This window comes from Rhinoderma darwinii, chromosome 5, assembly GCF_050947455.1.
Source record: "Rhinoderma darwinii isolate aRhiDar2 chromosome 5, aRhiDar2.hap1, whole genome shotgun sequence".
NCBI classification, from domain to species: domain Eukaryota; kingdom Metazoa; phylum Chordata; class Amphibia; order Anura; family Rhinodermatidae; genus Rhinoderma; species Rhinoderma darwinii.
In genome coordinates, this window is record NC_134691.1 from 249137295 (window position 1) to 249163325 (window position 26031).

The 26031-nt window shown below is 41.1% G+C and overlaps 1 protein-coding gene across 1 annotated transcript in view; it reads left to right on the top strand.

Annotated features, from left to right (window-relative positions):
* CDK13 (cyclin dependent kinase 13) overlaps positions 1-26031 on the top strand; it is a 172570-nt gene that overhangs the window by 92461 nt on the left and 54078 nt on the right. The window contains exons 7-9 of the mRNA XM_075827037.1: positions 21138-21194; positions 21923-22024; positions 25005-25082. Of these exons, the coding sequence (XP_075683152.1) occupies positions 21138-21194; positions 21923-22024; positions 25005-25082 (237 nt within the window). The remainder of the gene's footprint in view (positions 1-21137; positions 21195-21922; positions 22025-25004; positions 25083-26031) is intronic.

Here is a 26031-nt window from a genome sequence, read left to right on the forward strand (position 1 = left end):
CCAAGCGATTCTGAGACGGTTTACTCGTGACTCATTGGACTTTGTTACTGTGAAAATTTGCTCGATACTTTCAGTATTTAATTGTGAAACACCAAAATTTAGTGAAAAATTCAAAAAATTTGCGTTTTTCTAAATTTAAATGTATCTGCTTGTAAGACAAATAGTAATGCCACACAAAATTGTTTCTAATTAACATCCCCCATATGTCTACTTTAGACTGACATCGTTTTTTGAACATGCTTTTATTTTTCTAGGCTGTTACAAGGCTTAGAACTTTAGCAGCAATTTCTCACTTTTTTAAGAAAATTTCAAATGGCTATTTTTACAGGAGGTAGTTCAGTTGTGAAGTGGCTTTGAGGGCCTTATATATTAGAAACCCCAATAAGACACCCCATTTTAAAAACACCCCTCAAAGTATTCAAAACAGCATTTAGAAAGTTTCTTAACCCTTTTAGACCTTTCATATGAATTTAAGTCAAAGTAGAGGTGTAATTTACAAATTTCATATTTATTTTTTTTTTGCAGAAATTATTTTTTTAATTCATTTTTGGATTTTGGGGCCGCCTTTTTATTAGAAATATATTTTGGGCACCAGGTCAGGTTTGAAGGGCTCTTGCGGTGCCAAAACAGTGGAAATCTCCCAAAAGTGACTCCATTTGGGCAACTATACCCCTTAAGAAAATTATAGTGAGGTATAGTGAGCATTTTGACCCCACAGGTTTATTGCAGAAATTATTGGAAGTCGGCCGTGAAAATTAAAATCTAAAATGTTGGTTTAGTCAATTATTTTTATTTTTTCCTCATTTTCAAGAGGGCTAGAAAAATCACTGCAACATTCGTAAAGCAATTTCTCCCGAGTAAAACAATACCCCACATGTGGTCATAAACGGCCGTTTGGACACACAGCGTGGCTTAGGGAAAGAGCGCCATTTGGCTTTTGGTGCTCAAATTTAGCAGGAATGGTTTGCGGAGGTTGTCGCATTTGCAAAGCCTCGGAGGGAACGTCATTTTGGAAACTACAGCCATTGAGTAAATTATCTAGGAATATAGTGAGCGTTTTCACCACACAGGTTTTTTTTTTTAGAAATTATTGGAAATAGGCCGTGAAAATGAAAGCAATCCCTTTTCTTCAATAAGACGTAGCTGTAGTTTAAAATTTTTAATTATCTCAATAAATGAAAAAAACGAACCCCAACGTTTGTAAAGCAATTTCTCCCAAGTACAGCATTTCCCCATATGTGGTCATAAACTTTTGTTTGGACACACAGTAGGGCTCATAAGGGAAGGAGTATCATTTGGCTTTTGGAGTGTAGCTTTTGCTGGATTGGTTTCTGAGCGCTATGTAGCATTTGCAAAGCCCCTGTGGAACCAAAAACAGTAGAAAACTCCCAGAAGTGACCCTATTTTGGAAACTACACCCCTCAAGGTATTCACCTAGGGGTGTAGTAAGCATGTTAACCCCACAGGTGTTTTGCAGGAATTAGTGTGCACTCCATGTTGCAGAGTAAAAATGGGATTTTTTTTCCATATATATGCCAATATGTGGTGCCCAGCTTGTGCCACCATAACAAGACAGCTCTCTAATTATTATGCTGTGTTTCCCGGTTTTAGAAACCCTCTACATGTGGCCCTAATCTTTTGCCTGGACATTCAACCAGGCTCAGGAGTAAAAGAGTACCATACAAAATTGAGGCCTAGTTTGGCGATTTACAAAGTATTAGTTCACAATTGCACAGGCTCTGATGTGAATTAATAAAAGAAGCCCTGAGAACTGACCCCATTTTGGAAACTACACCCCTCAAGGGATTTTTTTAAGGGGTGTAGTGAGCTTTTTCACCCACAGGTCTCTTCCATAAATGATTGCGCTGCGGATGGTGCAAAGTAAAAATCCCAAAAAAATAATTCCCTAGATATGCCATTTCAGTGGCAAATATGTAGTTCCCAGCTTGTGCCACTAGAGAGACACACCCCAAAAATTGTTAAAAGGGTTCTCCCAGGTATGGCGATGCCATATATGTGGTAGTAAACTGCTGTTTGGGCACCCTGTAGGGTTCAGAGCGGAGGGATAGCCATTTGGCTATTGGAGCGTGGATTTTTCTTGGTAGTAGTTTTGTCTGGAGTATTACTGGTATTTCAATTTATAATGTAGGGGCATATTTAAGCTGGGAAAAGTACATCAGGGGCATAGTCTGGTGGTATAATAATGGGGTAAAAAAACAAAACACAAAATCCATAGATATTTTGCTGTGAAGCAATCCTCTATGCACAGGCCAGTGTCTTACTGATAAATGGTGTTTCTTACCCCCTTTTGGTCCACATTCCGCACCTTTTGCAGTTTGGGGAATTTTGCTGGGAAATTGTTGTCCTATTATAATACGGACTCCCTCGCTTTCAGCAGATATGTTTGGGCCCTCCCCGGTTCCCTAATTTTAGTGCCTTGATAATTCGCCTCTTGGAACAGAAGAAATGTTCCTCTCGGGCCTGCACAGTTGCATATCTTTTCTTTTCTGACTTATTGGAGCCTTAACTAATTTTATTTTTTCATAGACTTGGCAGTATGTGGGCTGTTTTTTTGTGGGACAAGTAGTAGTTTCTATTTGTACCATTTTGATCACTTCTTATCCTATTTTATGGGAGGCCAGGTGATCACATAACTGCAATTCTGGCATAGTTTTTTAGGGTTTTTTTTAATACAGCTCTCACCATGCATTATAAATTACATTTTACCTTTATTGTGTGGGTAAGTGATTCCGCTGATAGCAAATTTATAGCGGTTTTTTTTTTAATGTTTTACAACTTTTTGCACAATAAAATTACTTTTGCAAAAATGTTTTTTTTTTCTGTCGCCAAGTTGTGAGAACCATAACGGTTTAATTTTTTAATCGACAGAGCTGTATGAGGGCTTAATTTTTGCGAGGCGAGCTATAGTTTTTATAGGTACCATTTTTGGATACATGCGACTTTTTTTTTTTTTTTTTCACTTTTTATTCCAATATTTGTAGGTCAAATTGACCAACAAACAGAAATCCTGGTATAGTTTTTTTTTACGCCGTTCACCGCGTGGAATAAATAACATAATAATTTTATAGTTCAGGCCGCTACGGTCGCAGCGATACCAAATATGTATGGTTTATTCATTTTTTTTCAATGATAAATGACTTGATAAGGGAAACGGGTGATTGAGTTTTATTTTATTACTCCACTTTTATTATGTTTTAAAACTTTTTTTTTTCTTATACACCTAATTCTTTGAAGTTGAAGAGATCGGTCCGATCTTGTAACGCGTAGCATTCTGATCCATTAAACATATATCTTTTTTAAACTTCTTGCCTGGGATTGAATCCTTCAATTCCACAACATTTGGACAGCGCTGGAGAATTTTATCCCCTTTTTTTTTTTTTTTTCTCCATTTATCTCAATACATGGTGGCATTACTGGCGAACCTGGTGCCCAGGGTGGTGCCGGAGCGCTCTCTCTAATAAATTGTGTCCCCAAGTGAAAATAATTGTGGGTCAAATAATTGTATGCCCTCCAAAATGAACTCTACCTGTTTTTAGTAGGTTTCGGTTTTATTTTAAAATTTACCTGTATTTACTGCCATTCATTTATTTTTTTTATTTTTTTCAATCCTGTCCAGTTTTCTAATACATGCCAATGAAAAGCATCCTGCCAGCAAGATGTTACCACAATGCTACCCTGTGGGAATGGTGTTCATAGGGTGATGGGAACTGTTGGGTTTATGGCATAGCGCTTTACATGATGGCCAAAAAGTTAAATTTTAGTCTCGTCTGACCAGAGAACCTTCCACCGTGTGCTTGGGTAGTCTGCAACATGCTGCTTGGTGAAAACTTATTTTCTTTAAGCAATGGCTTTTTTCTGGTCACTCTTCGATAAAATCCCACAACGGAGTGTATGGCTTATAGTGGTCCTATAGACAGATACTTCCATCTCCGCTGTGGATCTTTGAAGCTCCTTCATGGTTATTATTGGTATGTTTGTTGAATCTCTGATGCCCTCGTAGCCCGGTCTGTCTGTTTTGGTGGACGGCCTTCTCTTGTCAGGTTTGTAGTTGTGCCGTATTCTTTCCATTTTGTTATAATGGATTTAATAATTCTCCGTGGGATGTTCAAAGTTTGAGATGTGTTTTTTATAACCCAACCATGATTTGTACTTCGCCACAACTTTGTCTCTGATCTGTTTGGATAGTTTCTTGGTGTTTTGCTGGGTGGGAACATAGCGGTGGCCTAATCCCCGGTATCACTGTCAGTGACAATTGACTGTATGATGGGTATTACCAGAACACTTGTGTAGGCTGCATGCGGCCACCGCTACGAGGGGCTGTGCCCTCAGGGGCCGTGCCCTCAGGGGCCTTTGAGAACGGGTGTATTTATACGGACATGGACAGATCAGATCATGTGATGCTTTGGTTGCACACAGGCAGACCTTATTCAACTAATAATGTAATTTAATTGGTTTCACAGGCTTTATTTAGGAGATTTATTTATTTATTTATATAGATTATGGAATTCCTTACCCAAAGAGGTGATAATGGCAGATACGATGTCTGCATTTAACCACTTCCCGCTCAATCTCGTACAGTTACGTTGTAGACACGAGTGTCTTAGCGCCTTCCCAAGTGACTACGTGATGGGGAAGGCTCAGAAGCTCAGCCAGTACCATTACCAGCGGGTTTTAGCTGTACATTACAGCTGACACAGTGTTGTAATGGCGGGGACCGGAGCCTGATTCTATCCCTGCCATTAATGCCCCTAAATGCTGCGGTCAAAAGTGGCCACGGGTGGTTTGTAGCTGATCCGCAATTGTGTCGCGGTGTGCCGGAGTGCCAATGGTGCATAATAGCCGCCTGATCTGCCACGTACTGAAGACTGTAAGGCCCGTGTCGGAAGCGCAGCCTAATAGGCTTGCTGGCAGTGTAAGATTGACCGTTCTAATGCATTGCGCTACATAGGTAGTGCAATGTATTAGAATAAAAATCAGCGGTGCAGGCCTTCAAGTCCCCTAGTGGGACAAAAAAAAAGTTGAGCGCCCATCTAGAGCGGTAAGCCGCCCAGTACTCACTATAGCAGCGCTACATACGCATTATATTTTGCACCGATCCAGTCCCCAGCACGGCTCGGTGCCCGACGAAGGTCTTATCGACAAACGTCGATGTCGCACATGTAGCCTCTGGCATCCATCCAATAAAGATATATATTTTTGTAACACAAGCAAGGTGTGCCGACTACAAATTCTTAACCTGTACCCGGGTTGGGACCCTACCTCGAGCACCCAAAAGAAACCAGTGCCATCTGAACACAACCACATAGGAAACTACAGGTTGTCACACAAAAAATAAGCCCTCACACCACTCCGTTGGTGGAAAAATAGAATTCTGGCTCTTAAAATTGGACCTTTTGGGTCGTCCTGAGTGTTTCGAAAGGGGGATAAGATTGGTCACCATTTATTAATGCTACCCTGGCCACATATCTGTGGATTATTTATTTACAGCATTATTCTACCCTCTTATTATGCTCTGATGTACTCCGCACAGATTACATATGCCCCCACGTTATAAATTGAAATACCAGTAAAACCCCAAACGGAACTACTACGAAGCAAAATCCGTTCTTCAAAGTCTATTTGCGCTCCCTTCCTTCTGAGCCCTGCATTGTGCCTAAACAGCAGTTTACGTCTACATATATAGCACTGCCATACCCGGGAGAACCCACTTAAAGGGGTTGTCCGAGATTTAATGACTTTGTGTTAATGCTTGCAATTTATAAATGTAAATACTTTTGTAATATACTTACGTTTTCCAAAGTGGCCCCGTTTCCAGATCCTGCCGTGCGGAACTTGACGGGTGACGTCACTCTCTGCACTGGCTCTGCCCGCTTTGTTGATCTTGAATTCTTTGCCGGGTATACGACACGTCACTTGTGACGTGGTGTATCCGGCTTGTTCTGCTTCACAGCCGGTAACGTGCATGCGCCTTCACTGTTGTTCTCGCGGTCCCTGCTGTTCTCGAGATAACAGCAGAGGCCGCGCATGTGCATTACAACAGAACAAGCCGATATACACCACGTCACAAGTGAAGTGTCGTATACCCGGAAAATAATTAAAGATCAACAAAGCGGCCAGAGCAGAGAGTGACGTCACCCGTCAAGTTCCCCACGGCAGGATCTGGAAACGGGGCCACTTTGGAAAATGTAAGTATGTTACAAATGTATTTACATTTATAAATTAAAAGCATTAACACAGTCATTAAATCTCGGACAACCCCTTTAAGAGTTTGAGGTATTTGTCTTCGGTGGCACAAACTGGGTATAACTTTGTGCACTAAAATGGCAAGAGTGGAAAATTGCAATTTTCACCTTGCGCCACCCGCTGTGCATTAATTTCTAATGAAAAAAACACCTGTGGGGTCAAAACTTTGGGGTTTGTTTTTACCATTTGACCTCAGAGCCTCTGCAATTGTGGGCCAATGCTGTGAAAATCATCAAAATAGACCTCAAATGCTCATTGTGCTATTTCACTTCTAAGCCCTGTCATATGTCCAGGCAAATGATAAATGCCTTGAGGGGTGTTACCAAAATGGGGTTACTTCTTGGGGGCTTCCACTGTACTCTGGTACCTCAGGGCTTTTGCAAATGCGGCATGGTACCCAAAAACCATTCTAGCAAAACTTGCGATTTTTCCCTTTTGAGCCCTGCTGTGTGTCCAAACAGCGGTTTATAACCGCATATGGGGTATTACCGTGCTTGGGAGACATTGCTTTACAAATGTTAAGGTGCTTTTTCTCCTTTATTTTATCGGTTTTTTGGGGGTTTTTTTTCAGGAAAATAAATGTCAATTTTCATGATATAATTCTAATTCAGCAAAAAACCTGTGCAGTCAAATGCTCACTATACCCCTAGATAAATTCTTTGAGGGGTATAGTTTCCCAAATGGGGTTACTATTGAGGGTTTCCACTGTTTTGGCCTAAAATATAGTTTGACAAAAAGGAGTCTCCAAAATCCACTAGTGTTTGTCTATTCGCACACTAGGGCCACTTGTGGAATATTTCTAAAAACTGCAAAATCTGTGCAATAAATACTGAGTTGCGTTTCTCTTTTAAAACCTTCTGTGTTACAGAAAAAAATTGATTTAATATGAATTTTCTAATTTGTAAATTTCACCTTCACTTTCCTTTTTTTATTCCTGTGAAACGCCTAAAGGGTTAAACTTTCTAAATGCTATTTAGAATACCTTGAGGGGTGCAGTTTTTAAAATGGGGTTATTTATGGGGGCCCTCAAAGCCACTTCAGAATTTAACTGTTTTCTTGCATGTGAGAAGTTGCTGTAAAAGTTCTAAGCCTTGTAACGTCCTAGAAAAATAAAAGTACGTTAAAAAAACTATGCAAACATGAAGTACACATATGGTAAATGTTAACTAGTGACAATTTTGTGTGCTATTACAATCTGTCTTACAAGCAGAAACATTTTTAAATTTAGAAAAATGCAAACTTTTGCTGAATTTATCAATCAAATTTGACCACTAACCTAAAGTACAATGTGTCAAGAGAACAGTCTCAGAATTGCTTGGATAAATAAAAGGAGTCCAGAGTTATTACCACATAAAGTGACACGTTAAAAAATTGGTCTGGTCCATAAGGCCAAAACAGGCTGTGTCCTTAACGCTCAGAGCCCATTTTTCAAATCTGACATATTTCACTTTATGTGGTAAGAACGTCGGAATGCTTAAACCTACCCAAGCGATTCTGAGACTGTTTTCTCGTGACACATTGGGCTTTGTTAGTGGTAAAATTTGGACGATATATTCAGTGTTTATTGGTGAAAAATTGCAAAATATAGAGAAAATTTATTAAAAAAAAGCATTTTTCAGAATTTAAATGCATCTGCTTGTAAAACAGACGGTTATACCACCCAAAATAGTTACTAGTTCACATTTCCCATATGTCTACTTTAGATTGGCATCGTTTTTTGAACATCTTTTATTTTTCTTGGACGTTACAAGAACATAAACAGCAGTTTCTCATATTTTTAAGAAAATTTCAAAAGCCTTTTTTTTAAGGTACCTGTTCAGTTCCGAAGTGGCTTTGAGGGGCCTATGTATTAGAAACCCCCATAAAATACCCCATTTTGAAAACTAGACCCCTCAAAGTATTCAAAACAGGGTTTAGAAAGTTTATTTAACCCTTCAGGCATTTCACAGAAATTAAAGCGAAGTAGAGGTGAAATTTGCAAATTTAACTTTTCTTGCTGAATTTCAATTGTATTCAATTGTTTTCTGTAACACAGAAGGTTTTACCAGAGAAACACTACTAAATATGTATTGTCCAGATTCTGCAGTTTTTAGAAATGTCCCACATGTGGCTCTAGTGCGCTCGTGGACTAAAACACAAGCCCCAGAAGCAAAGAAGGACCTAGTACATTTTGAGGCCTCTTTTTTATTAGAATATATTTAAGGCAGCATGCGAGGTTTGAAGAGGTGTTGCGGTGCCAAAACAGTAGGAATCCCACTAGTGACCCCATTTCAGAAACTACACCCCTCGAGGAATTAATTTATGCTGGTTGTTACCATTTTGACCCCACAGTTTTTACACGGCACGTATTTGAATTGGGCTGTGAAATTAAAAGAATTCCATTTTTTCCAATAAGATGTCATTTTTGATAAAAATTTCTTATTTTCACGGGAACAAAATACCCCGTTTTTTTGCACAATTTCTCCTGAGTGCAGCAATACCCCATTTGTGGCGATAAACTGCCATTTGGGCCCATAGGTGGCCTCAGAAGGGAAGGAGCGCTGTGTGTTCTTTGGAGTGCAGATTTTGCTTGATTGGTTTTCGGGTGCCATGTCGCATTTGCAGAGCCCCAGAGGTATCAAAGCAATGGAAACCCACCAGAAGTGACCCCATTTTAGAAACTACACCCCTCAAGGAATTAATTTATTGATGTTGTGACCATTTTGACCCCATAGTTTATTCACATAACTTATTTGAATTGGGATGGGAATTCAAACAAAATAATTTTTTCCCAATAATATGTAGTTTTGGCTGAAAATTTCTTATTTTCACAAGAAATAAAATACTCCATTTTGTTGCCCAATTTGTCCTGAGAGCGGCAGTGCCCAATTTGTGGTGATAAACTGACGTTTGGGCCCATGGGAGGGCTCAGAAGGAAAGGACCACCATTTGGCCTACTGGGGATTTTTTGGTGCAAAGTCATGTATGCAGAAGCCCCAGTACCAGTACAGTTGAAACCCCCAAGAAGTTGACCGGAGACATACACCCCATAAACTGTAATGTGGGTTCTCACGGGTATGGCAATACCCTCAATGTGGCTATTATCAGCTGCCTGGGCACACGGCAGGGCTCAGAAAGGAAAGATGAGGGGGATAAGCTGTGCGTAGTGCATCAGAGTAAGTAAAACTGGGGTAGATTAAAAATCAAGATCTTTCATACGGAGCCTTAGTTTTTCGGGACACGTGTCACATTGATATATTGTGTCCTCCCTTATCCCCCTCTTATAGCAGACATTGTACCTCTTTTGACTTTTTTCCCTTTCTTGCCAGTTTGGGGAACTTTTCCTGGAAAGTGTTTCCCTGGTACGATGCGTGTGGCCCTGCTTCCAGAAGTACTGGGTGCCCCCCCTTCTTGGTCCCTAAAAATTAGTTTCTTGATAACCACCTCTTGAAATTCCAGGAAAGTTCCCGTCTGGCCTGCACATCGACGTAGCACGTACGCATTGTAGAATGCCATCTGTATGATGTGCACGGCCAGCTTCTTATACCACACCGCATGGCGCTGTAAGGCTTCAGGACTTGATCTGACATGTCCACCCCTCCCATGTACCTATTGTAGTGCAGGATGCAGTCTGGTTTGGGGGTCTCTGTACTGGTACCTCGTACAGGTACATGGGTACTGGTGTGGCATCTCTTTGTCCTTGACACACAATATGTTGCTGCTAGATTGTGCCCTGCTCTCGCCCCTTCTGAGTGTTTGCCCAAGCAGAGTATTAGGGAGGCCTGTCAGATTTCTTCTAGCAGTGCCGCATGCCGCAGTACTTCTGGAAGCGAGGCACTTGAAGAGTGGGACGCTGGTATAAAAATTATCCAGGTAGAGTTGGTAACCCTGGTCTAGCAGGGGGTGCACCAATTCCCACACAATTTTTGCATTAACTCTCAGTAAGGGGGGGGGCATTCAGGGGGCTGAATACTGGTGTCCTTCCCTTCATATATCCTAAATTTGTAGGTATACCCTGATGCACTCTCGCACAGCTTATACGTCTTCACACCATACCTTGCCCTCCTACCCAGCAGGTACTGGCGGAATTGAAGCCTCCCTTTAAAATGTACCATGACTCATCAATAGAAATACACGTCTCATGGGTATATGCTTGGGAAAACCTGGCACTGAAACAGTCTAATAGGGGTCTCCGTTTATACAAATGGTCAAAACTGGGGTTGTCTTGGAGTAGGCACTGCTCATTAGGAGAAGCGAAGTATTGCCTCATTTTTGTTTGTTTGTTTTTTAGGTTCCAGTTCAGTTCTGAAGTTGCTTTGAGGGGCCTATATATTAGAAACCCCATTTTAGAAACTAGACCCTCTCAAAGTATTCACAACAGCATTTAGAAAGTCTATGAACCCTTTAGGTGTTTCACAGGAATTTAGAGCAAAGTAGAGGTGAAACGTACATATTTTTGTCAGAAAATCCTTTTTATACCATTTTTTTCTATAACACAAAAGGATTTATCAGAGAAACGCAACTTAATACTTATTGCCCAGATTCTGTAGTTTTGAGAAATATCCCACATGTGGCCCTAGTGTGGTAATGGAATGAAGCACCGGCCTCCAAAGCAAAGAAGCACCTAGCGGATTTTGAGGCCTCTTTTTCATTAGGCACCATGTCCGGTTTGTAGAGGTCTTTTGGTGTCAAAACAGTGGAAACAGTGGAAACCCCCCAAAAGTGACCCCATTTTGGAAACTAGACCCCTTGAGGAATTCATTGCCGTTTTCTTGGGGTGCATGCAGCTTTTTGATCAGTTTTTATTCTATTTTAGGTGGCGTGGTGACTAAAAAAACAATAGTTGAATTGCTGTTTTTTAGTTTATTTTTTTTACAGCGTTCACCGTGCGCTATAAATGACATATTCACTTTATTCTGCGGGGCGATACGATTACGGCGATACCAGATGTTTATAGATTTTTTATGTCTTATGGCGTTTGCACAATAAAATAATTTTTGTAAAAAATCATTTACTTTTTGTGTTACCTTATTCTAAGCGCCACAAGTTTTTTATATTTCCATCAATAAAGCCGTGCGAGGACTTATTTTTTGCGTAACGAACTGTAGTTTCAATCATTACCATTTTTAAGTACATGCGACTTTTTGGTCTCTCTTTATTCCATTTTTTGGGAGGTGAAGTGACCAAACAATTGTGATTGTGGTACGGTTTATGATTTTCTTTTACGGCATTCAGCGTGCGGGATAAATAACGAAATAATTTTGTAGCTCAGGCCGTTACGGACGCGGCGATACCAAATATGTATAGTTTTTGTTTATTTTTATTACTTTTAAAACTTTTATGTTCTTCTTTTTACACCTTTTTTTTTACTTAATTACTTTTGTCCCACTTGAGTGCAGGAGGCCCTGATCGCTATTCTAATACACTGTACTACATGCGCAGTGCAGTGTATTAGAGCTGTCAGCTACTCACTGACAGCAAGCATAGTGCGTCCTGACTTTGTCAGGACCCACTAGGCTTCCGTCGATGGCATAGCCGGACGCCATTGTTTGGTGTCCGGTTGCCATAGTCCCCATCGCCGGCCGCTTTAGTGTAGCAGGCCGGCGATGGTAGGTTAACCCCTAAAAAGCTGTGATCTCTATTGAACACGGCTTTTAAGGGGTTAATCAGCGGGGACACCGCGATCGGTCCCCGCTGTAGGAGCTGCGGCAGCTGTCACAGCTCCTGTATGTGTCGGGAGGACGGCCGAAATGGCCGTTACTCCCAAGACGTACTATTAGGTCATGGAGCGCGAGCGATACAGCTACCATGACCTAATAGTATTTCCAGGAGCGGGAAGGGGTTAAGGGGTTGAAAAAGTGCTTGTTTATTTACTGACAAATGGCATTGATGGTTAGAATTAATCTATCAATGAATTATGTATAAAGAATTGAGTGGTTGAATTGACCTGTTTGTTCTGGTTTTTTTGGTTTTTTTTTTCAACCGATCTTAATATGTAATGTATGTAACATATGCACTCACAACTTTTTAGTTTTAGTGATTTTTATTGAACAAGCTGTTTTTCTATTCCACTGTAACAATTTGGACTATTTTGTTACGCGTATTACATAAAATCAAATTTAGAATCTATTTTAATTCTATGTTTTAATTCAAGATAACAGGAGAGACTCCACCAAGTGGGTGAACATTTTCACAAGGCACTGTTAATGAAACTAGAGCCTCATTCACACGACAGGGTCCGAGTGTCGGCCGATAAAAACGGTCGGTTTGCATCCATTCCGATTCTGGGCCGTGTTGCCATTTTTAACGGCCGATTTTTGACCCGTTTTGCATCTGTTTTTTCCCCTGTCCATTTTAAAATCTGATGAATTTCATTTAATTTTGTTGCCCCACACAGCCCCCTGGTAGGTAATGCCACCCAGCCCCCCTGGTAGGTAATGCCACCCAGCCCCCCCCTTCCAGGAGAAGTCACTGACTTCTCCTGGAGAGGAATCCCCGGCCACGGGGTCGGGGATTCCGCTTCAGAAGTGAGTGACGTTGCTCTGTCCATATATGGACAGTGTAGTCACTCACTACTCCTGTAGTGGAATCCCCAATCCCCGGCTGGGGTTTGGGGATTCCGACTCCTACAGGGAGCAAAAAGCCGCCTTTTACCCTCCGATTTCTAGTCTTGAAAATTTATTGGATTTAACCTGTATGTATTTATGTATCCAACTGGTATGTGTTCTAATTTTTACAGGGTTCTTCATGTATTTTTTTTTTCGTACGTAACCTTCTAATTTTTCAAATCTGATAGATTTTAAACTTATGCAATGGATAACAGGGTGCAAATTGTAACCCTTTTTATAGATGATTCTTGTGTCAATTCACTTTTACCTATTTTGTGTTTTTGATCTATGTGTGGTATCATTGTGTGGCATAATCGGTTGAGGGAGTGAAGCTGGGTGTATTTGTGATATGGTTGTTCCGTTGTGTCTCCACATTTGATGGGTAAATTGTTGATTGATCTTCTATTATGGTTTCTGGCATTTGTACCTCTTTTCTTTGCTCTGGAGTGATCTGTTTGTACTCTGTTTTTATCTTTTGGTTGTTGAAGGTTGGTCCAATCGGTGGTGTATGTGCGGTTACTTGGTAATTGTAATAGGTCCACTGTGATTGTTTCCCTGAATTGTTTGTGGTGATCTGTGTACTTGGTTGGTCTCCCTATGGTGATTTTGTCTTTTTTTTAGTTTTTAAATGATGAATTTGTACATGTGATTTGGTTAAATGGTGTTTGGTTGGTACTTCCATTCAATACACAATACAAATTTGGTTAGCAATATAATTCAGAAACCTTGTCCTCTATTATGTAATGATGGAATATTAGGACTAATATTACCCTCAAGACCATAGTTTCCTCACTGATTTTTATTTTTATTTTTTAAATTAAACCCAAATTTAGAGCTCTAAACTAACGATCACCCAAACCAAGCATTACATCATGGATGACATTGTTCTTACAGTTTGAACAGGTTGCGCACCTAAAAAATAATTTGTTTCCCAGAAAAACAGATTATGCTGTCATCAATTTAGAATGGAAACTCCATGAATTACTCACTTGCCATAGTGAAAGAGTAATTTATATGGTATACTGTCCACGTCCTAAATTATATATAAGGAGTACATCTAGATTTTTTAAAAAAATAAAAAGCAGAACTCCTTTACAATATCAACGTAGGGTACGAGAAACATCCACTATCCTCCCATTTCAAGCAAGTACATAACAGTAGTCTAAAAGGTTTGACTTTAACTGCAATTGTCAAAGAGGGATGGGAAAGGGGTAGATTATATTTCAGAAATTTAATGGAAATTAAATGTAAATGGAAATTTTTGGCTCTTTTTCAGTGAGTGCTGGATTTCCATGAACTCTGGGTTGGTTTCTTCCCTACGGCACATCTGTAGTCAAGCTATATACAGCATCCAGATAGGACCTGGGGGGATCCTGCCCCAGGCAATAACTTTATGCACTATAGTCATCCATTATATTGCTGAAGTACAGCCTCCAGTTGGGATTAGGGATGCACGATGCATCGAAACTTCGATACGATTTCGATACTGTGCATCCCCAAACGGTTCGATACCATTATTTCATGTATTTCGATACTTAGCTGTGCGTCCGCACAGCTCAGTATAGTAACACATGACTGTATGAGAGCGGGGCTGCTGCTGTATAATACAGCTATTGCCTCGCTCCTGAGTCCTGACAAGTGCGCGCCCCGTCAGGATGATTTGATGCGGCCGTCGCTGCACTAATGAGCGCCGGCACTGAAGACAGAACATGGCGGGTGCACTGCAAAACACCCCTGTGTTCTGTCTTCAGTGCCTGCGCCACCGCTCATTAGTGCAGCGCCGGCCGCATCACCTCATGCTGACCGCACGCACGCTTAATGTCAGGAGCGGGCAATGGCGGTATTACACAGACGCAGCCCCGCTCTATAACGGCGGAGATCAGAGAAACCGCTCGTCTCCGCCGCTATTCCCCTGAATGCTGCGATCAGAGCGGACTGCAGCATTCAAGAGGAAGTGAGAAGGGGGGTTGCCCCTTGGATCGCGTCACAGAAATTACCTGTGACGCGATTGAGGGACATACCATATATGGGCAGACAGCCCAGGGTCAATTGAAGGACCCCAGGGCTGCCCTACCATATTTCCTTTTAGGGCATACTTAGGTATTTCCTAACAACTGCCTGTGTACTATCCATCCACAGGCTAATGTACTGGCATATATCTAATATATGCCAGTACATTAAAGTTTAAAAATAAAGTAAAAACAAAGTAATGTTAAATTTTAAAAAAAATACACATACACCTTTTTTACAATAAACATTAATATAAGTCTCAATACATAAAATATTCACATATTCGGTGTTGGCGCGGTCGTAACAACCTGCGCAACGATTTTTTTGCATGATTTATCATTTGTACGCTGTAAAAATAAAAAAATAAAAACTGCTTTCTATCACTTGTGGCACGAGGTGTGATGAATTTAACCTCCGTTTGCCTCACATTAATAGTAATTAACCCCATCATGTACCTTACACATTAACCCATTATCACTGAGAAACATGATGGGGTTAATTACTATTAATGTGAGGCACGTGGAGGTTAAGTTAATCACACCACGCACCTCACATCAGAAAACTGAAGAACTTTTGTTTTAGTTTTTTTATTACTGTTGGTAAAGTATCGAAATCGCAATACTAAACGAAGTATCGGTATCTAAGTCCAAATTCTGGTATCGTGACATCCCTAGTTGGGATAAGAGGGTGGTTTAATGTAGTAATTTAATTAGAGAATGAGGTTCAGTACATAAAATATGGGCCAACAATTGGTGGTGATGGTTGAAGTTGCAATTTTGTATTTTTTTGGTTTTCCATTTTATTATGGTTAACCGGTTCAGGGCCGGGCAATTTTGATCCTTCAGGACCAGACACAGTTTAGCCATTTTTAGCACCTGTTCGTCTCAACGGCTATAACGGCTTTTTATCATTTTTATACACACCCTTTTTGCTATTTTTGTGCTTAAAGTTTGAAAATAATAGTAAAAAAAGAAAGTTTTTTTACTTTTTAGCTATATTTTTCTGGTAATATTGTTTTAGCCTTAAATAGACCTTTAATTTGTGATCGACCTTGTCTACCGTAAATTTTCATATATTACGTATCCATATTAGGGTATTTGGGTCAGGGCTAGCGTTACGAAAATGATTGGCGGGGGGCGGGTTTGGGTTGGGTATTTGTGTGCTTTTTATTTTTTTTTACTATGGGCTGTCCCTCAAAGGTCAGAAAACACCTTTGGAGGACTTTATTTATTTTTTACTTCCTTTACATCTTGTTTTTCCACTGTAACTGGGGCTGCACAGCAGCCACAGTTACTGGGGAAATCATCCCTCTTATAGTCACTATTGACACTTATAGGGCTGTGCTGGCTCTGGTAAGACCCAGCAGCAGTCTGCCACTAACGGCATCCCGGCGATCATGTGACCAGTCACAGGCTGCCGCTGTCTCTATTCATATACACATTGCTCATTGAGCGCTGTGTAGAGGAGACCAGAGAAGACGACAAGCAGTGAAAACTGCTTCTATCTTCTCCTCAGGGTCCCCGGCAGTCACTCATACACAGAGAGGGCACAGCCTGCGGTCGGGAACCGGTTAAAGAGGTCATAACAAATTGATAAGTAGTTATTACATGTGGTTCTTGTGTGTTATAGTTCGCATAAATTTGATACGTTTGGTGCAGTGCAAATTACTGGCTTGCAATCTGTACTGGTATATTACGGGCCAATCAATCTAAACGGTGGTAGCGGTAAAATTATCTGGCAAAATATTCACTATGTGCTCATACACTGCAATACATGCACCAACTAAAAAGTGACACTTTTTTTTTCTTATGATGCCACTATGCAAACATAGCCACTGGGCCTACAAAACGCAAGCTTTGATACAAAGGCGGCAAACAGCCGGAAACAGTTAAACACTGATACCGGTTCGTGTTCACCATCGTCTCCTAGTCTGCGAATTACTTTGTTGTGTACTGCGCACAGCCACTACATTGGAGCAATGTATTCACTGAGAGGGAAGGGGACGCCGACACAAAGTTGTTTGTGGAGCAGTAGCGTTGGAGTGACTTTTCTTATATACAGCTACTTTTATCAATATACTGGTTTTACAATAAACTGGTTACGTAATCTACCTGTTGCAGAATATTGACTATATATGTACTATAGATATGCTGGAACAATCTTTTAGATGCACATGTGAAATTAACATTATTTAGTATTGATAAATGGACTGGTGCTGTAGCATACTTGTTGCCATTTTTCTGTAATTCACAGTATAGTTAAAGCACTCCAGTAAAAAAAAAAAAATAATTTTGCACATATGCTGACTCACCAGCAATATTCTAGCAGTGTCATTTGTTTCTTCTCAGCTCAGTTGCATCTATACATTTTGAACCCTTTCATTATGGGCAGCTGTGTCATGTGATCTGTCTGGCCACCAAAATAGACCATGCTCTTCTGTGTAGTCATTCTCTCCGGTGTGTCTGTCTGACTTACTGTGAACTACGGGATTACACAATAACCATTTAAAGGCTATGTACACATTTGAAATAGCTTTTTGTTTTTAAAATAAAAATGTGTATCAGTGTACTTTTTGAGAAACAGCTGCTTTGTGTCCTGTATAAAGCCTGTATCCGCCAAGTCAGCGGCACTGACTGGTTCTGACAGCGGAGACATGCAGGATTGAGCTGTTATCGATCACATCAGTTCATGACTTGGATGTTATCGATAACTGGCAGATCCTGCCGGATTCAGGTCTCTGCTCAAGATACAGCTTCTCTGTATACAGGATAGAAGGCAGCGATATCAGGAAAAAAAAATGTAATAGAAAATTGCACGAAAGTTTGTATTTTTTTTAAATAATGTATATTTCAACGGTTTACATAGCCTTTAAATCCCTCCTGACGGCGCTCAGACCCCTCCTCTCCCCACCCTACTCCACTCTTCTTGTTCCTCCTGTATGTCCCCCATTTATATAATGTTGCTGAAGGTTGTTTCTGCCCTTCCTAAGAAAGCAGTGATATAATAGGTGAGTCCATGCAATGACTAGCTGCAGCGTTATAAACCTCCTCTGACTCTGTCTATAGTATCTGTGAGTGCTGTATGCAGAAAGTTACGTGTGTTTCTTTTAGATGCTGCTACTTCCTGCCTCCTATGTAAAAAGCGACACAAGCGAGAGACAGGCTGAACTGCATCACATAGGAATACATTGAGACTCTACAGTGTTAGATCAGTGACGGAGAACTTCTGACCTATCACTTGCTGCACTTATTTAGGACTCAGAGCAGGTGCAGTGTGATGAGACTCTGCCCCCTCTGCCTCTGCAAAGCCAGAAGCGTGATGAGAAATGTAGGCTGCGTTAGGGGAACCACATCAGAGCTGAAGAAGGAACCAAGATAGCAGACAAATGGCGTAAATGGCACAATAAAACAGGTATACACAAGTTATACACAAGCCTCTTTTTATTATTCTTTAATAATGGCTTACTCTGCACTATATAGGCTGTAGGGCGGCTTTAACCCCTTCACGACTGCCATACGGCTATATACGTTCTAACTGCCGATGCCCCGTGCAATTAGCACGTGTATTGACTTCGGCAGCCTGGAACGGGTTTGAGTGCAGCACTGCACTCGCGTGCCGGGGTCTTTTGAGAGCCCCGGAATACACCCCCCCCCCCCCCCCACTGTAGATGGTGCCACCCACAACCCCCGCAAAACCCTCTGTAGATGGCGCCGCCTAAGCTCCCTCCAGCATCGGAATCCCCTGCCAGTGCTCTGGACGATGATTCCCCTCCTAGGGAGCCTGCGCCGTCTCTCCATCCAAACTGTAGATGGTGCCACCCCCCCACTGTAAATAGCACCACCTGAACTGACTGTAGGAGCGGAATCCCCGGTGGCAGATCGCACTGGCTGGGGATTCCACTCCTAGACAGAGCCCCTGAAGTCACTGTCCATTTGGACGGTGGCGTTAGTCGCTCTCTCTAGGAGCAGAATCCCCGGCCGACAAAGAAGTTAGCGGCACTCTAGGAGCGGAATCCCCGATGTTTGATTGCTCTTTGTCGGGGATTCCGCTACTGCGGAAGCCCCTGGTGTCGCTATCCATATATGGACAGTGAGGTCTGGGGCTACTCCTGGAACGGAATCCCCGTACTAACAGGTGATTCCGCTTTTAGTTAAAGAGGCTCTGTCACCACATTATAAGTGCCCCATCTCCTACATAAGGAGATGGGCGCTATAATGTAGGTGACAGCAGTGCTTTTTATTTAAAAAAACGATCTATTTTTACCACTTTATTAGCAATTTTAGATTTATGCTAATGAGTTGCTTAATGCCCAAGTGGGCGTGTTTTTGCTTTAGACCAAGTGGGCGTTGTACAGAGGAGTGTATGACGCTGACCAATCATTTAGTCAGTGCATAGGGATCCTTTTAGATCAGTATGTGCTGTCTTATACTAACACATTAACAATACTGTAGTGTTTAGACAGTGAATAGACATTCTATGGGATGTCTATTCACAATCTCTGCACTTCGTTACTCTGTGGTAGTTACAGCACAGAAAGCGTAATCTCGTTGTAACCTGTCCTCTACAGCGTAATCTCGCGAGATTACGTTTCCTCTGCTGTAACGACCACAAAAACAGTAACGAAGTGCAGAGATTGTTAATAGACATCCCGTGGAATGTCTATTCACTGTCTAAACACTGCAGTATTGTTAATGTGTTAGTATAAGACAGCACATAGCAATCTAAAAGGATCCCTATGCGCTGAGGAAATGAATGGAGAGGAGTGCATGACGCTGATTGGTCAGCGTCATACACTCCTCTGTACAACGCCCACTTGGTCTAAAGTAAAAACACGCCCACTTGTGCATAAAGCAACTCATTAGCATAAATCTAAAATCGCTAATAAAGTGGTAAAAATAGATCGTTTTTTTAAATAAAAAGCACTGCTGTCACCTACATTATAGTGCCCATCTCCTTATCTAGGAGATAGGGCACTTATAATGTGGTGACAGAGCCTCTTTAACCCCTGACCACTCCATATATGGACAGACATCAGGGGCTTCCTGTAGGAGCGGAATCTTCGGCCAGAGGGATTCCATTCCTACAGGGAGCTACAGTGTTGCTATTTACAGAAAGGGGGTGCCATTTACTGGGGGGCTGGCGCTATCTGCAGCGGGGATATTGCTAAATACAGGGGGGTATGTTGCTATTTAAATGGGGGGTGCTATTTACGGGGGGTGTGATGCTATCTACATGGGTACTGTGGCATTATATTGGCACGATCTACAGAGGACACTGGTGCTTTGGACATGTGCACTGTGTGGCACTAAGTAGGCATTATCTTCCGGAGAACTGGCACTATGTGGGCACTATATGTTGGCACGGTTTATGTGTGCAATATAGCACTATCTACAGTGGTATTGTGTCAATATCTACATGAGCACTGATGGTTTCAGGGGGTTGGGACAAAAAGCCCTAACAAATAATTTCATCTTTAATTTTTTTCTTTACGTCCATGAAAGACGGATGGCAAATGCCGATTTAAAAAAAACGGTCAGACGGCCGGGAAATGGAGTAAAATTTTGAGACACATTGATGCAGAACAGCCATGAAAAACTGACCGTTGATTTGTAGTTGACTGCCATTTTTTTTCACGGTCATGTGTATATAGCCCTCTTCACTCTCCCCTCACAGCGATCCAGGGTGACTGAGTGAAGAGGATTCATTGTTACAGAGCGTGTGTGTGTGTGTGTGTTTACAAAAAGGTGTTTTTTTTCTTTAATTTTTAGTGCTTTGTTTGCTCATAATAAAAATTAAAAACACTGATTTAATTAAACTAATCCAGAAAAAGGAAGCCTCATAAGTCTAGTAAAAATAGTTGTGATATTCAAAGCGGTTCCAAAGATATTATCGTTAAAAGTGTATGTCAGAAATTTACAATTTGCCCTGGACCCGGGCATCAATGACCCTTGGTCATGAAAGGGTTAATGTTGAGCAATTGTACAAGGGTCCTTTGTATCTCGAACCAAAGATTGCCATGCTAGTCTGCCTTTTTTTTTTTTTTTTTTTCGTCATATATATATATATATATATATATATATATATATATATACATACAAAAAAGTAAAAAACTTTTCTTTATGGGGGTTTTTATTCCCATTGAACTATGAAATGTGTCATTTTATCTGAGATTTATTTTATTGTAATATATTGGCCTAAATCATTAGACACGTGATTCTAATCTGAGTTTGAGAATATATTGCCTAAAAAAACTGTTTTTTTTTTTATTTCCACAAGGGGGCAGATCAAGCTTGCAGATTTTGGACTTGCAAGACTGTACAGTTCAGAAGAAAGGTGAGAATTCAAGAGTGGGCTGTTTCTAATGTGTGATGAGGTTGGGTTTTATTTTGTACAATCTAAATCGATTTCTAAATATTTTCACATCAAACAAAGTTGTTGGTAAATTAGGTACTTGAGCAACACTAAGGCCCTGTTCACACAGAGTTTTTTGACGAGGAAAAGGCGCCGAAAACACCTCCCATTGATTTCAATGGGAGGCCGAAACTGTTTTTGCCAGTGGCGCTCAAGATCATAATCTGCCTCAAAACAGAATTTTGAAGCAGAATTTTTCAGCCCTCAAAAAAACTCCATGTGAAAATACCCTAAGACTCTATTCACATCTGCGTTCTGTTTTTCTGTTCTGCTCCGTTGAAGGAGCGGAACAAAGGGAGATGCTGAGGAAACCAACAGCACCCAATGGAACCCATTGACTTTAATAGGTTTCTGTCATGGTGTCCATTTTGGGGCGCAAAATAGCGCTGCATGGTGCCCTGTTTTGTTCAGCAAAAAGGACCATCTGCATCTGAGGCTCCTAACGGAGCCTCCAACACAGATTTGACTCGAGCCTTAGAAGTAATTACGTTTTTTAGTTTGCTATAATTGAGTTAATTTTGTGCTTGACTTATAAAAAAATTTTTGAAAGAAAATGTAGAAAGATCCTAAATCTTCTATCCTGCGCTCTCTCAATTTAAACAGATGCATTTTTATTTTTTTATTTCCCCCTCCTCCTTTTTATTGTTTAGTCGGCCTTACACAAACAAGGTCATTACGCTATGGTATCGCCCACCTGAATTATTGCTTGGAGAAGAACGTTATACACCAGCTATTGATGTCTGGAGCTGTGGGTGAGTAGAAACATTCAAGTGCTACATTGGCGTTTCTATGAAGTGTCCAGAAGTTTAGTATAACTGTAAAGATGTAGTATCTGTCGGTCTCTATATGTTTATCATTACAATTGCAGTCCAGCATATCCAAATCCATTTTGAATGTGCTCCATAATTGCAAATAGCATTTGACACTTGCATTGATTTCTAATAAGTTGTGTGAATCTGTAAAAGGCATTTTGATCTCCTCTTAACCCCTTAATGACCGGGCCTGAAAAGATCTTAATGACCAGCTAAATTTTTCTGTTTTCGCCCCTCTGCCTTTCAGCAGCCACAACTTTTTTTTTTTTTTCATTGACTTGGCTGTATGAGGCCTTGTTTTATGCGAGAGGAATAGTATTTTTTTTTTCCCCACAGATATATTTTTTACGGCGTGAATATAGGAAAAAGCGATTCTTGGCATTGTTTATTTTTTTTATCCCGTTCACGCTTAACCCGTTCGATTGATCAGGTTATTACGGTTGTGTAGATACCCAATATGTGTAGGTTTTTTAGTTTTTATTTAGTGTAGAGGCAATAAAATATATTTTATGCAAAAGAATGACTTTTTTGGCACTTTTTATTTTATTTATTTTGTTACTTTTTTTTAAAATCCCATTACGTGGGATAACTTTTATTTATAACTTTATTTTTTACTTGTAATGTATTAGCATACTCCAGTATGCTAATACATTACACTGTGTCACTATGACACAGGCTGCTGATCGGGCAACACATAGTGTGCCCGAACAGCAGGCAAACGGAGCAGACAGCTCTGGGGTCCTTTGTAGGTCCCCAGGGCTGACTGCAGAGGGATTCCCCAGTGTTTGATCGCATCACCGGAATGCCGGTGATGCGATCAAAGAGGGGAATTCCCTTTGATCATGCTGCGATCATGGACCGCGGCAATCAAAATAACTGGGGTCCGGATGTTTTCCGACCCCTAGCTGTGTTCAGGCGGCTTCTCTAGGATCATGAGCTGTTCGTTACGCGACCGCTCATCAGCCTGATCTACAGCGACGCCAAAAGATGTCGTTGTAGGCTGGGGACCTGCACCGCCTGCCGTCAAGACAGTGGGCGGTCATTAAGGAGTTAAAAAGGACCTGTCACCTCTCCTGACACGTCTGTCTGTTCTGGTAAATTCATTTTAGAAACACTTTTTCTTAGAACTCTGCATTTTGCTGTTCTCTGTTGTTCCAGCTGGAAATGTATCCAAAAATTGACAGCTGTGTGTTACCAGTTGGGGGAGAGGGTGTCCCTACGCAGACTGACAATGTCTAATCAGTACTGACGGAGTGAGACTATGTAGGTAACATGCCCCATTTGCAAGGGGAAGGGTGACACTCAGTTGTCAATGTATTCAGGCATTTAGTATTAGATGGTTTTATTATTTTATACAAAAAAAATAAAACCATTTTAAAGTCCCGTATTACCCATTTGAGTATAGCATTACCCTTGCATTAAAGAGGCTCTGTCACAACATTTTAAGTGCCCTATATTGTACATGACGTTATTGGTGCTGTAATGTAGATTACAGCAGTGTTTTTTATTTAGACAAACTATCTATTTTCACCAAGTTATGACCTGTTTTAGATATATGCTAATGACTTTCTTAATAGACAACTGGGCGTGTTTTTACTTTTGACCAACTGGGCGTTGTAAAGAGAAGTGTATGACGCTGACCAATCAGCGTCCTACACTTCTCTCCATTCATTTACTCTGCACATAGTAATCTTACTAGATCACTATGTGCAGCCACATACACATTAACGTTACTCAAGTGTCCTGACAGTAAATAGACATCGCGTCCAACCAGGACGGGATGTCTATTCACAATCCCGACACTTCGTGTGTGGGACTTACAGCACAGCAAGCATAATCTCGTGAGATCACGCTGTAAATAACCGCACGGCGTGATCTCGATGTGCTGTGCTGTAAGTCCCACACAAACGTTACCGAAGGGTCGGGATTGTGAATAGACCTGGTTGGACGCGATGTCTAACATTACTGAAGTGTCTTGACAGTAAATAATGTGTGTGTGTATGTGCTGCACATAGTGATCCTGCTTTGTTCACTATGTGCAGAGTAAATGAATGGAGAGAAGTGTATGACGCTGATTGGTCAGCATCATACACTCCTCTGTACAACACCCACTTGGTCTAAAGTAAAAACACGCCCACTTGGGCATTAAGCAACTCATTAGCATAAATCTCTAATCGCTAATAAAGTGGTAAAAATAGATCGTTTTTTAAAAAACAAAAAGCACTGCTGTCATCTACATTACAGCGCCAATCTCCTTATGTAGGAGATAGGGCACTTATGTGGTGACAGTCTCTTTAAGAGCGTATTACATTTTGGTGGGCCATATTATCTGATCTATATCTGAACTATTGCTGGACAAATCTGAATATATTCATTTTTAGTAGCTTCTCTGCTTAGAATTTGTAGTTCCAATCTTTAGAGTGTGACCTAGTTTGTTTTTTTTAAGACTATGTACGGCAACCTTAAAGAGGCTCTGTCACCAGATTCTCAAATCCCTATCTCCTATTGCATGGGATCCGTGCTGCAATGTAGATAACAGTAACGTGTTTTTTTTGTTTTTTTTTTTAAAACGTTCATTTTTGGCCAAGTTATGAGCTATTTTGAGAAAGGTTCCTGTTGAACCAAAACGTTGCTGTGTTGAGGTGAAATAAATCCACTTTTGCTTTCATCCATCTTGAAGTCCTGGTGCCGTTACTACGCTCTACATTTCTCTATATATATATATATTAGCTCATAACTTGGCCAAAAATGAATACTGGAGGCGCTGGATCCATCACATGACTGAAATCGGAATCTATTTACTTTATAATGGGTTCACAAATTTCCATCATGGTTTCATAGGGGAAAATATCGCAACCTGGGCATAAACTGTGTTACAGATGAGAGCTAAGTAACGCTACAAAATGTTTTCACTTTACAGTTGTATTCTTGGTGAGCTGTTTACAAAGAAACCGATCTTCCAAGCAAATCAAGAATTGGCACAACTTGAACTAATAAGGTGAGGGGCAATATGCTTTCTAAAATGTAAAATATTCACCAAACTGCAACACCACATGTGAACAGACCCTTACATGTACACATTAAACAATAGTGCATTATTTACATCCGCTTCGGTTTCGTTTGGCTTTCTGTTCATCGGTTCCTCCGACGGAAAGGTCAAACGGAAACCATAGCTTCCGTTTGCATTACCATTGATTTCATAGGTAATGCTTCCATTGCAGTTGGCTTCTGTTTGTTTCCATTCCGTAAGGTTTCAGTTTTTTTGTAAAAACTATAGCGGTCTAACACACCCTTAGGCCTCATGCACACGAACGTAAAAATGACCGTAATTACGGCCCGTGATTACGGGCCCATAGACTTCTTTTGGCCACGGGTACCTTCCCGTTTGCTTTTATCTGAGTCTATGGGGCTCCCGTAATTACGGGAGGCTACGTGTGTGCACCCGTAATTACGGGAACATTTCTAGGCGAAGTCAGAGGATAGTCACTGTCCAGGGTGCTGAAAGAGTTAACTGATCGTCAGTAACTCTTTCAGCACCCGGGACAGTAACTACCGCTGGAGTTAATAGTATTAAAAGTTAACTTACCTGCTTCTTCCTCCAGTCCGGCCTCCCGGGATGACGTTTCATCCCATGTCACTGCTGCAGCCAATCACAGGCTGCAGCGATCACATGGACTGCCACGTCATCCAGGGAGGTCGGACTGGATGTTAAGAGGGACGCGTCGCCAAGACTATGGCCGGGGTACGTATGAACTTCTTTTGCTTTCAACCGCTGTGTTCTGCTGCGGAAACTCTGCCCGAAATTGCTGCCCCTTCTCTCTCTCCACCACTGACCAAGAGAAGGGGCTGCCGATTAGTGCCATGCAATTTTGCAGAGAAAACGGGTCTGTAAATACAGGTGGAATACGGGTCGAATACGTGTGACAAAGTACCTGGTGGAAAAAAAT